The sequence below is a fragment of the Eptesicus fuscus genome, chromosome 21 (assembly GCF_027574615.1).
Source record: "Eptesicus fuscus isolate TK198812 chromosome 21, DD_ASM_mEF_20220401, whole genome shotgun sequence".
NCBI lineage: Eukaryota > Metazoa > Chordata > Mammalia > Chiroptera > Vespertilionidae > Eptesicus > Eptesicus fuscus.
The window spans coordinates 47,536,130-47,546,994 of record NC_072493.1 but is presented as its reverse complement, the minus strand read 5'-3'; the positions used below and the strand labels follow the sequence as shown (position 1 = coordinate 47,546,994).

Here is a 10,865-nt window from a genome sequence, read left to right as displayed (position 1 = left end):
TGGATCTGCCAGTGACCTTCATGCTACAGTTGATGGGTGTGCGGAGCCAGCTCAGCCTTGGGTGAAACTGAGAGGGGGCTTTGAAGGATGAAGAAAAGAGACAAGAGAATAAAGCTGGGGCTAGGTGGGATGCTGCTCTCTCTGATGGAGTGACAGCACCAAGGCCTGCAAGCCAAGTCTTTATTTTATAGCCAGATTCCACAAGACAAAGTAAGGGCTTGGACAAGATGTTTACAGTTTCTTCGTAGGTTTGGAATCTACTCAATTACATGCACCTGATCAAGCTTTGTTTACTTGCTGCACCTCCCGCAACCCATATCACACAGTCACGTGGGCTCACAGGTTCAGACCATAAGGTCAAGCTTACAGCTATAGCCTTTGGCTATAATTGTTCTGGGATTTGCACGTGACTTTGCCACAAGAGGATAATGACCTCTCATTACTCCCAGGCTTGAACCTGTCCAAATGCTGTAGCCGCTCTCCACAGATGGTCTTCCTCACTGTTGAATTCAGGACAAACTTTTTCTTGGCAACTGCATCGCCAGTCCATTCTCATGAGCCAGTGCTCCCCACACTAATGTCTGTGTCCCTGAGCTGTGCGTATATGCATATAAGTCCCCAGGTTAATTTCTCCTCACCAACCCAGCCACCTCCTCCTTCCCTGGGAGATTCCACAGTCTGTTCCATGCTTCTATGTCTCTGGATCTGTTTTGTGCTCCAGTTTATATTGCTCCTTGGAATCTACATACAAGTGGGATCATGTCATAGTTCCCTTTCTCTAACTGGCATATTTCACTTAGCATACTCACCAGGTCCCTAAATGCTGTCTCAAAGGGTAAGAAATCCTTCTTTTCTACTGATGCATAGTATTCCATGGTGGAAATGTACCAGCTTTTTTACCCACCCATCTACTGATGGGCCCTTGGGCTGTTTCCAGATCTTAGCTATTGTGAATTGTGCTTCTATGAACGTAGGAGTGTGTATGTTCTTTCTGATTGTTGTTTTAGGGTTCTTAGGATATATTCTGGGTCCAACTGGAATCACTAGGCCAAAGGCAGTTCCATTTTCAATTATTTGAGGAAACTCCACACCATTTTCCATAATGGCTTCACCAGTCTGCATTCCCACCAGCAGTGGACCGGGGTTCCCTTTTCTCCACATCCTCACCAACAAGTGTCATCTGTTGATTTGTTGGTGATAGCCATTCTGACAGGTGAGATGAGATCTCCCTGTGTTTTATTTTGTGTCTCTCTGATGAGCAGTGACTGTACCAATTTCATTGATTACTATGGGTTTCCAGCTCTTTCCTTGCCATCCCTTTCCTTTTCATCCATTGGCATTCAAGTGATTTCCTGCTATGAACCATGCAGATGCCCCTGAGGAGGTCCCAGCTGGCCCTTCCTGACTCCACACTCTCCCCCAACTCTGCTGTTCCTTGCTGTAGGCCACTCCACTCTTCCCCAGCTTGGCCAGCTCTTCCTCGGAAGTGCAGATCTGGACACCTGACTAGTTCCTTCTACTCCAGGGATGTGACCAGCTGGGCCTCCTCAGCACATTTCCTTCTGACTTCCCTGAGTCGCTCATGCAGCTAGACTTCCTGCTCATCCAGCCCATTAAGGAGACCCTGTCCTTTCTGTTTCTGGGCCTATAGTTTTAGCAGATTGGCTTTTGCCCTTTGAAGTTCATCCTGAAGACCCTGGCCCACACCATTCTCTGTTGAAGAGTATATCTTTCTCCCAGCTGGAATGGCCCAGTTGTTTGAGCATTATCCTGTGCTTCGAAAGGTTGCTGGTTCAATTCCAGGTCAGGACACAAACCTGGGCTGTGGGTTCAATCCCTGGTCAAGGTACATGCAGAAGGCAACTGCTCAATGCTTCTCTTTCACATCCATGTTTCTCTGTCTCCCTCTCTTCCTCCTTCTCCCTAAGCATGTCCTTGAATGAGAACCCTTAGAAATATAGTACCTTCTTTCTCCTTAAGGTCCTCTAGCACATTATTCTTGTCCCTCTTTAGGTCAATGGTGTCATTATTAAGGGCATCTAGCTCCTTAATAGCAGAGAAATCTGAGAGCAGGACTGGGTCCTATGATGCTCTTTGGTAAACGGGCCCTGTCGGGTGGTGGCAGCATCTCAGGAGTAAAAATGAGAGGAGGATCAATGCCCTTTGTTAACATCTGATTAACTGAGTGAAAAGCCAAGGCAAACATACCCTTTGAAAGCTTCCCACAGGGTCACATAACACCCAAAGGTAGGCTAGTCAAGGAGAAGCTGACCCTGTCTTCAGGAAGATCTCACAAACATCCATTCAAGACACAAACTCATCCATGCCCTTATCAGTTTCCAGGAAGATATAATCCTCTTTAGCTTTTCTGCAGGGGATACAAGCCACGCTTTCCTCTTAGCATTTGGCACAAGACTGGAGGCCAGGACTTGGGCACTGGGGCTTTCTCTAATGTGCCCTTCACCGAGCACATGGCACCTGCAGACTCATCTCTGTGAGCTTCGCCCCATGGCCAACACCACTCAGCTCACAGACGCTTCTAAGGGCACCCACAGGCAGCTTCGAGGTGAGTGACGCTGGTTTCCCTTTATCACAGACGGAAATCCACGTTCGGGGCTTAAAACGATACAAAATGGCACCATGTCTGTCCTTGTCTTCAGATTTTACAGCCCATGGGAGCCCGTTGCAGAGGTCCTGCTGTCCAGCAAGGGACTATGGCTGTGGGGAAGTGTTGGTGGAGAAATAGCCAGGTTCAAGTTCATCAGAGACACCTGCAATGCATTCTGGGTGCATGCACGAGGCACAGAGCAATGAACTATTGCCCTTTGCTCAGGACACCTTTGCCTTCTGGGTAGGCTAAATCCCAAACCTTCCCAGTGTTAGATCTGGGAGCCTGATCTGTTCAGGAAAGCAGCAGCATCAGCAGCCAATACCCTCAATAATGGCCCGTACCACCCTGTCTGTAGCATTTTCCATATGAAGGGGTCCCACTTGATGACTGTGTCAGGGAAGCTGGGCCAGCACAGCCATGGTGCCCCCATCCTGCAGGGGAGGAGAAGGAAGGACAAGTAGGCAGGGGTGGGGAGGAAGGGGAGGGTGCAGGGGAAGCAAGCCCTTCCCTCCGCTTACCCCCTGGGATTTTCTTTTCTTGTCCATTCCTATTGGACGCTCCCTTCCCACACGCCTGCTTCTCCACAGAGAGTCCCTCCCAGGGCTGTCCTGATGTTCAGGACCCAAAGAGGTGGAGAGTGGGATCAGCCCTCCCCCAAGAGGTCCTCTCTTCCTAAGTTAGCATCTGACTGTGATGTGCCCAGCAGGGCCCACCCCAAAGGTGAGCCTCACACTCGCACCAGGACAGATGCCCACGCTCAACTGGAATGTATTGACTCCGTTTCACACACACACAGGGCACGTGGTTCCGTGCTGACCATGGGCTGGGTCTGTGGACAGAGAGACACCAGTGTCAATATCCAAAGCATGTGGAGGGGGTAACCCTGCTCCAACTTTCACCCTGAGTCCATTCCCCTCCCTGTGTGTGGCCACCCTGGGTCCCTCTCTTGTCCACACAGAGGCGGGAAGCTCCACGCTGATGACTTCTGGCTGCACCCAGGCACAGTAGCCACTCAATAGTGGTTGTCTGTTCTGCTTCCCTCTCCATCTGGGGAACTTCCACTTCCCTTTGGGCACTGAGGGTGGCCACATGTTTCAGAAACAGTGTGCATGGCCTTTCTCAGCATCAGGAGCAGATGGGATTTGGACGTGGGTACAGCAACCATCCAATTCCTGCGGAGCTCTGAGCAACACCACTCATGGCTCACCTCACAGGGCTTTGTCAGGTGTGGAAATAAACCAGATGGCTCCCTCCAGGTCCCCATGACACCGACCCCACAACCACTCTAAGGAGTTGCGTTTTTGACGACGTGCTGCATGAGAGGAAACTGAGACTCAAGAGATTGTACATTGAGGGTGAAGGTCACACCCCTAATGGACAGTGGAGGACGATTTAAATGAGAATCAGCCCAGCTGGCATGGCCCAGGGGTTCTGTATCGATCTGTGTATGAACCAGAAGGTCAAGGTTACAATCTCACACAGGGCACCAGCACAAGTTGTGGGCTCCATCCCCCATGTTGGGTATGCAGGAGGCAGCCGGTCAGTGAATCTCTCTCATCATTGATGTTTCTGTCTCTCCCTCCCTCTCCATCATCTCTGAAAAAAATAAAAATATCTTTAAATAATAAATAAATAAATAATCCGTTTTTGTTCCCCAAATCAGAGCAATAACACACTTATTGCACTGACTGTGAAGACAGGGACCCGGGATGAGGAGGAGAGATCTTCCTGAGGAACAAGGCACTGAGGGGAGGAGGGACTCAGAGGTGCAAGTTCCCAGGTCGCTAGGGTGGATGCTGTTGCAAGAAAGGGGAGTTGACCAGGGGCTGGGTAGGAAGAGAAACACACGCTGGGGTCAGAGTCTGAAACCTGCTTCCTTCCCTTACTTCCCTCTGTGCTCACTGTCACAGGGACAGCGCCCTGAGCTGCACAGGGAGAGGGTCAGCGTGTCCCTGCTGATCTGAGCTCTGCAGCCACAGGGACCCACGTCTTCCTGAAGCTTCTCCAGGACCCGGGGGGCACTGTCCATGGTGAGGACTCCAGGGAGGGGCTGATGGATGGGCTGTGGAGGAAGGAGACCCCGTGGGGGAGGCTCTGACAGGGAAGGACGTGCCCTGGGTCACTTCACTGGAAGGGGCGTCTCAGGAGGCTCCAGGTCTATTTCCTGCTTCACCATGAAAAGGAGAGCCAGGCTGCTAGAGAGACTGTGCCCTCGCCTGTGGGCTGCTGATGTGAGAGCCCTGTGACTAGAAGTACCGGCCTCCAAGTGACCACCATCTGTACGTTTGTCTGTCCATCCTGCTGGCCCCGCGATCTCTTCCATCTGCTCATCAGAGGCCTCAGGGAGAAGACGCCATGACCCCCACACTCAGGGCCCTGCTCTGTCTCGGTGAGATAGGAGGGAGAGAGGAGCCCGGGTCTGTCAGGACCCCAGGACTCCGGGGGCTGATGGGGAGGAGGGTGCTGCTCAGGGTTCAGGGCAAACCTCTCACAGGGACTCTCTTCCAGGGCTGAGTGTGGGCCTCGGGAACCCCGTGCAAGCAGGTGAGTCTCCCCAGGTGTCCCAGGTCCCACTCCTCCTTGGGGACAAGGACCACCCTCCAGGCAGCAGGGGCAGGATCTGTCTGACAGATGGGCGATTCGGGGACAGAGAGCTGGGGACCAGGGGTGGGAATGTCCTGTGACCCAGACTCTGAATCCTTCCAGGGACCCTCCCCAAGCCCACGCTCTGGGCTGAGCCAGCCCCTGTGATCCCCTGGGGGAGCCCCATGACCCTCTGGTGTCAGGGAACCCCAGGGGCTGAGGAGTACCATCTGGATAAAGAGGGAAGCCCAGCACCATGGAAAACACAGAAGCCACTGGAACCCGGGGACAAGATCAAGTTCTCCATCTCACACATGAAAGGGGGTGATGCAGGGAGATATCGCTGTTACTATCACAGCCCGGCTGGCTGGTCAGAGCGCAGTGACCCTCTGGAGCTGGTGGTGACAGGTGAGAGGACACTCAGGGGCCCCAGCCTCAGGCTCTGCCCTCAGGAAGGGGGTCTGCTCTCAGGGTGTCTCCCTCTCCCAGCCCCGCCCTGGGGGACGTGAGGGAGGTGTGAGCCCCATTTAACACGCTTCCTCCTCCTCTCCTAGGATTCTTCAGGAAACCCAGCCTCTCAGCCCTGCCCGGCCCTGTCGTGACCTCAGGAGGGAACATCACCCTCCAGTGTGGCTCAGGGCAGGGATATGACAGGTTCCTTCTGACTAAGGAAGGAGATCACAGGCTCTCCTGGACCCTGGACTCACAGCCACAGCCCAGTGGGCAGTCCCAGGCCCTGTTCCCTGTGGGGCCCTTGACTGTCAGCCACAGATGGACGTTCAGATGCTATGGCTGCTACAGAAACAGGTCCCAGGTGTGGTCACACCCAAGTGACCCTCTGGAGCTGCTGGTCTCAGGTGAGGAGCAATGGCCCCGTGCTTTCTGTGCTCAGTCAGCTCAGGGACCTGTCCCTAGGAGTGTGGGTGACAGTAATACACAAGGAGGGGGAGGAGAATCCATAGAGCAGGGTCCAGCCTGACAGACAGGCACTCCCACTCTTGAACCCAATTCTGAACCTCAGCAGAGATGAAGGGTAGGGAGGGCGAGTAAAATGTGAGTGAAATGAGCAGCAATGTGAGTAGACTGAGCAGAGAACACAGACCAAACCACCACTCACCTCCTGATGTCTTCATCTCAGAATCTGGGTCCCTGTAGTCCCAGCCCCCACTGGACACCCCCCTATAGAGAGAAGCATCCTGGCTGTGGGCACCACACTGCATGGCTCCCTGTGCTCACCTGGAGGCCTCCAGGACCTCAGTGCTCACCTGAGAATAAAGAGGGACTCTGCAGGCCTCATGGTGACCTGGGGCCTCCTGCCCAGACTCTGTGCACTCACCTCTGCTCAGTGTTTCTGTGTACACGGGTCTATTATGGCTCTTGTTAGAGAACTTTCAGGCAATACTTCCATCTATAAGCTCACAATTTAACTTGCATTATATGGAGTCCATATTGAAATATAAACATTTAATTCCTGTTTTCTATGAGAGTAAGTTAAATCCAGATACTTGTTATGGAGAATAACTTCTTGTTTATATAAAGTCTTCTTATCACACACATTTTCAAATGAGATTTATGAAGGAACTTCAGAAGCATTTTGACAGCTATTTGTACAATTGAGTAAATGCACAGCCCATTTAGAGAATTGCAAAACTAATGTAATTTGTGAGTAAATGGTTTGATTCCAGGAGATTTTCTAAATGGTAGATTCTAGTATACATAGGAAAGCTATTGTTTGGACATATTTATATTATGACCTGTTAGCTTCCCAAAGACTCTCTACCTGTGGACTGTTGTTCAGTTGATCCTCTGATATAAAATTATAATCCCCAGCAGTCAAAGGAAATGTCACTTCTTTATTCCGGATGGCATACCTATTTTTCTCACTCCATGTCCCACAGGATGGAATGACAGACCAAAATGGGCCACAGCTTCCCCTCCAGAAAACAGCTTAATTCACACCCAAAGTTATGTCAAGGCAAATCCATTTACAAATCTGCATTTTATATTGAAAGCACTATGGCCGCTTTATTCCAATCCATTCTTCTTTTTCATGAAGGTCTACTAGGAATGCTGTCTTTTCCTGAGAGTTACACATCCCCCCATAATTACCTTTTCTCTGACTTTTAACCACATGACACACATTACAAAAGCTTCTTGGTGTCACCCATTTGGATATTAACCCAACTGAGTGACGCTGATCATCCATGTGCATTTTCTGAATTGTGGAGCTGACATTTAGAGTTTTTGCATGGATCACTATATGAAGAGAGGTCAATAATTTTGTTTATATCTTGGGTTTTATAGCAAAACTAGAGGCCCAATGCATGAAATTCGTGCAAAAGTTAGCCTTTCTTCGCCTGGCTGCCAGCACCAGTTTCCTTCTGGCACCCAGGACCCGGGCTGACTTCTCACAGGCCGCCCAGAGGCACCCGGGACCCAGGCTTTACTCCAGCCCTGGCTTCATCCGGAAGGATGTCCAGAATGATGTCCAGTCTAATTAGCATATTAACCTTTTATTATTATAGATTATTATTATAGATAGGGTAGCACATTGACATGGTTTCCTACTTTTTGTGCTCACTCAATAATGAAATTGGGGGTGGGGGAGGTTCTGTGACTTCAAGTTTTAGCTAGAAGTGTGGACATCCTTGGTTATGATCTTTGATGTACTTTGAGATAAAGCAACATTTCACACCATTAGCATCCATATGCCCACATTCTCATTTGATAAATATATCTACACTATAGGTATTCATTTGTATAATTGTATAATAAAAGAGTTAAACCCTAGTTGGTTTGGCTCAGTGGATAGAGTGTAGGCCTATGGACTGAAGGGCCCCAGGGTCGATTTTGATCAGGGGCACATGCCCGGGTTGCAGACTCTGTCCCCATTAGGGGGTGTGCAGGAGGCAGCCAATCAATGATTCTCTCTCATCATTGATGTTTCTATCTATCTCTCACTCTCCCTTCCTCTCTGAAATCAATAAAGATATATTTAATAAATAAATAAATGAGTTAATAGAAGAATCAATATATGAACAACTCCAGGTGAGGATGAAAATGCGGACCCCAGAGAGGAAGGGCCTGGGTGGGGTGGGGTAAAGGAGACCCAGCCCAGACTTTCACTCCTTCCTGCTCCTGAGATTGAGGAGCCCCTGACACCAACCCCTCCTCCATGGACCTTGGTCTCCATCTGTTGAGAACGGGGAATCTGTCAGGTTTAGGGAGATAAGCTCATGGGTCTTGAGTCTCAGGCTGAACACAACACACAGCTCTTAGTTATTTCTGAATAGGGACCATTTTACTCCCACCCTCAGTTCTTGGGCCCAGCTAACTCTTATGTAGGTGACTTAGAGGAGAAGCTCAGTTCAGACATCACAGGGACGCTGATGTCAAGGGGAGGTGGGAACCAGGGTACACACCAGAACCCTGGAGATTTGGATCTGCCCTGACCTTTGTGACCTTTGTATCCACATTTTCCAGCCTCCAAACCCCAAGACTACACAGTGGAGAATCTCATCCGGATGGGCGTAGCTGGCTTGGTCCTGGTAGTCCTTGGGGTGCTGCTATTTCAGGCTCTAAACGACACCAGAAGGACCCAGGATGCAGCCAGGATGTGAACACAGAGGCAACAACGCACCATTCACAGTGGGGGAGCCCTGGAGCCCATCTGGTGACCCCAGGAGGTGATGAAAGTAATGTGAACCATAATTGGGGAAGCTGTCTGTTGAGAATGTCCAGGCGAGAAGACTTGGTAGGTGTGGTTTGGGTGCAGGAAACATGGGCCATGTCCCGGTAGAAGATGCCTCCTCCATCCACATGGGGTGTTCTCTCTTTTTTTTTTTTAATTTCTTTATTGATTAAGGTATCACATATTTGTCCTCGTCCCCCCATTTCCATCCCACCCCCCTCCCCACACATGCCCCCACCCCCCTGTTGTCCTTAACCACTGGTTGGGCTCATATGTCTGCACACAAGTCCTTTGGTTGATCTCTCCCTTTATCCCCACCCTTCCCTACCCTCCCCCCGAGGCCCGACAGTCTGATCCATGCCTCCTTGTTTCTGGGTCTGTTCTTGTTCATCAGTCTATGTTGTTCATTATTTCCCCTAGATGAGTGAGATCATGTGCTATTAGAAATACACTTATAAGAACCGAAAATGAGACAAGCAATAATGGTTATGGTGACAGGCAAATGAATCGGTCTGTAGTGAGTTTCTTTCTGGGCCAACAGTTCTTTTGAGACCCAATTTCAATGTCCAACAGTTCCTTATGTGTACATGTCAGCACTGACATTTCAGTTCTGGATGGTGGACAACTGGTGGTAATGCAGGTCCGACTCTGTCTGGTTTGGTCCTGGGCAATCTGCAGTGATGCACAGCTGCTAACTGCTAGTATGGGAAGGCCACATCAGCGTCTTCTGTTTCTGGACTGCTTCTCTTCTGTCTTCATGGCTGGAGTAGTCCTGTCGATTCCTCTCTTGCTAGAATCCACATGGTCTCGGAGTTGTTTTCTGAAAATATACAAACATATTCTCGACCAAAAGTTAATAAAGGAATATTTTCTATAAATTTGACTGGGGATCCTTTTTCAATTTTTGCCCAAATGATTTTCCTCTGGCTTGTTTTATCACCTTGTGTGTTTTTCATGGGTGTCTTGCTTGTAGCCTTACAATTAATTTTCTAAAGTATTAATTTTCTAGATGTAATTTACTTACAGGATATTTTTCCTTACATGATATTCCTCTACTATCCCCTCCTTTTTTGATTTAAATGTTAGGAGGCTTTTGAAAATTTTATAATGTAGTCTTGATGGCTTTTAAATTTTAATTTTTTGTACTATAATATTACTGTTTTAGGTTCATTACATGGTGCACAATTTTATCGTGAGATGAAGTACCAATAAAAATTTTAGTTGACACTTTAGGAACACCTTTTTGTCCAGTACAATTATTTTTTCTAGAATATTCATTTGTTTCAACTGGCCAATTTAAATTTGCCTGAAAACTTGACTACTATTGTACTGTCAAATTTATTACTCTAACAATAATCTTGTTTTACCCTGTAAATATTGGTGGAAGGGGGGGTGTTCTCTCTTGCTCTCTGTGCTTGTTGACTCTCCTCCACTGCCCTTCTGTTCTCTCCCACTGACATGAGGGTCCATCCCACATGGCTGCTTTGGATTCATATCTACACACCCCTTCATGCTGGGTCACTTCCATCCCAAGAAATTGTGGTATCTTCATAACCCTGGGATTGTTTTTAAACCAAAAAACAAAAACAACAAACTAAAACAAAATATTAAAGCCCTAATACCTGCTCCACGTGGTCCAGCCCATTGCACATCTCCACCCCTCCTACCATCTCCATGGGACTTCTTCTTTGTATCCTTGTTTACCTAGATTTCAGCAGGTTCTGAATGATGATTGTTCTATAGTTTAATTGTGATTTTGCAGTGATCATGGGAGGATTTGAGTACTTCCTTTACTTTCCCGACTATCTAGAACAGAAATCATAATATTTTAATAATAAATAAGTAATTTTGAGTTGTTTGGCTCATTTTATTTAAGTAATACATAAGGTTTGTTTTAAGTTGTTTTTTTAAAACAATATATTTTATTGATTGTTTACAGAGAGAAAAGGAGAGGGATAGAGAGCCAGAAACATCGATGAG

General features: G+C 48.5%; 1 protein-coding gene and 1 pseudogene across 1 annotated transcript; one reads left to right on the top strand and one right to left on the bottom strand.

Annotated features, from left to right (window-relative positions):
• Nucleotides 1-1,276: 1,276 nt before the first annotated feature.
• On the bottom strand, nucleotides 1,277-4,640 carry LOC103303703 (epidermal growth factor receptor substrate 15-like; annotated as a pseudogene).
• A 253-nt stretch (nucleotides 4,641-4,893) lies between these two features.
• Nucleotides 4,894-9,098, top strand: LOC103303707 (leukocyte immunoglobulin-like receptor subfamily A member 5). Its single transcript, XM_054710373.1, has 5 exons — nucleotides 4,894-5,000; nucleotides 5,120-5,155; nucleotides 5,318-5,602; nucleotides 5,749-6,051; nucleotides 8,678-9,098. The coding sequence occupies exons 1-5, from the start codon at nucleotides 4,967-4,969 to the stop codon at nucleotides 8,812-8,814; spliced, it is 795 nt and encodes a 264-aa protein (XP_054566348.1). The 5' UTR covers nucleotides 4,894-4,966; the 3' UTR covers nucleotides 8,815-9,098.
• Nucleotides 9,099-10,865: the final 1,767 nt, after the last annotated feature.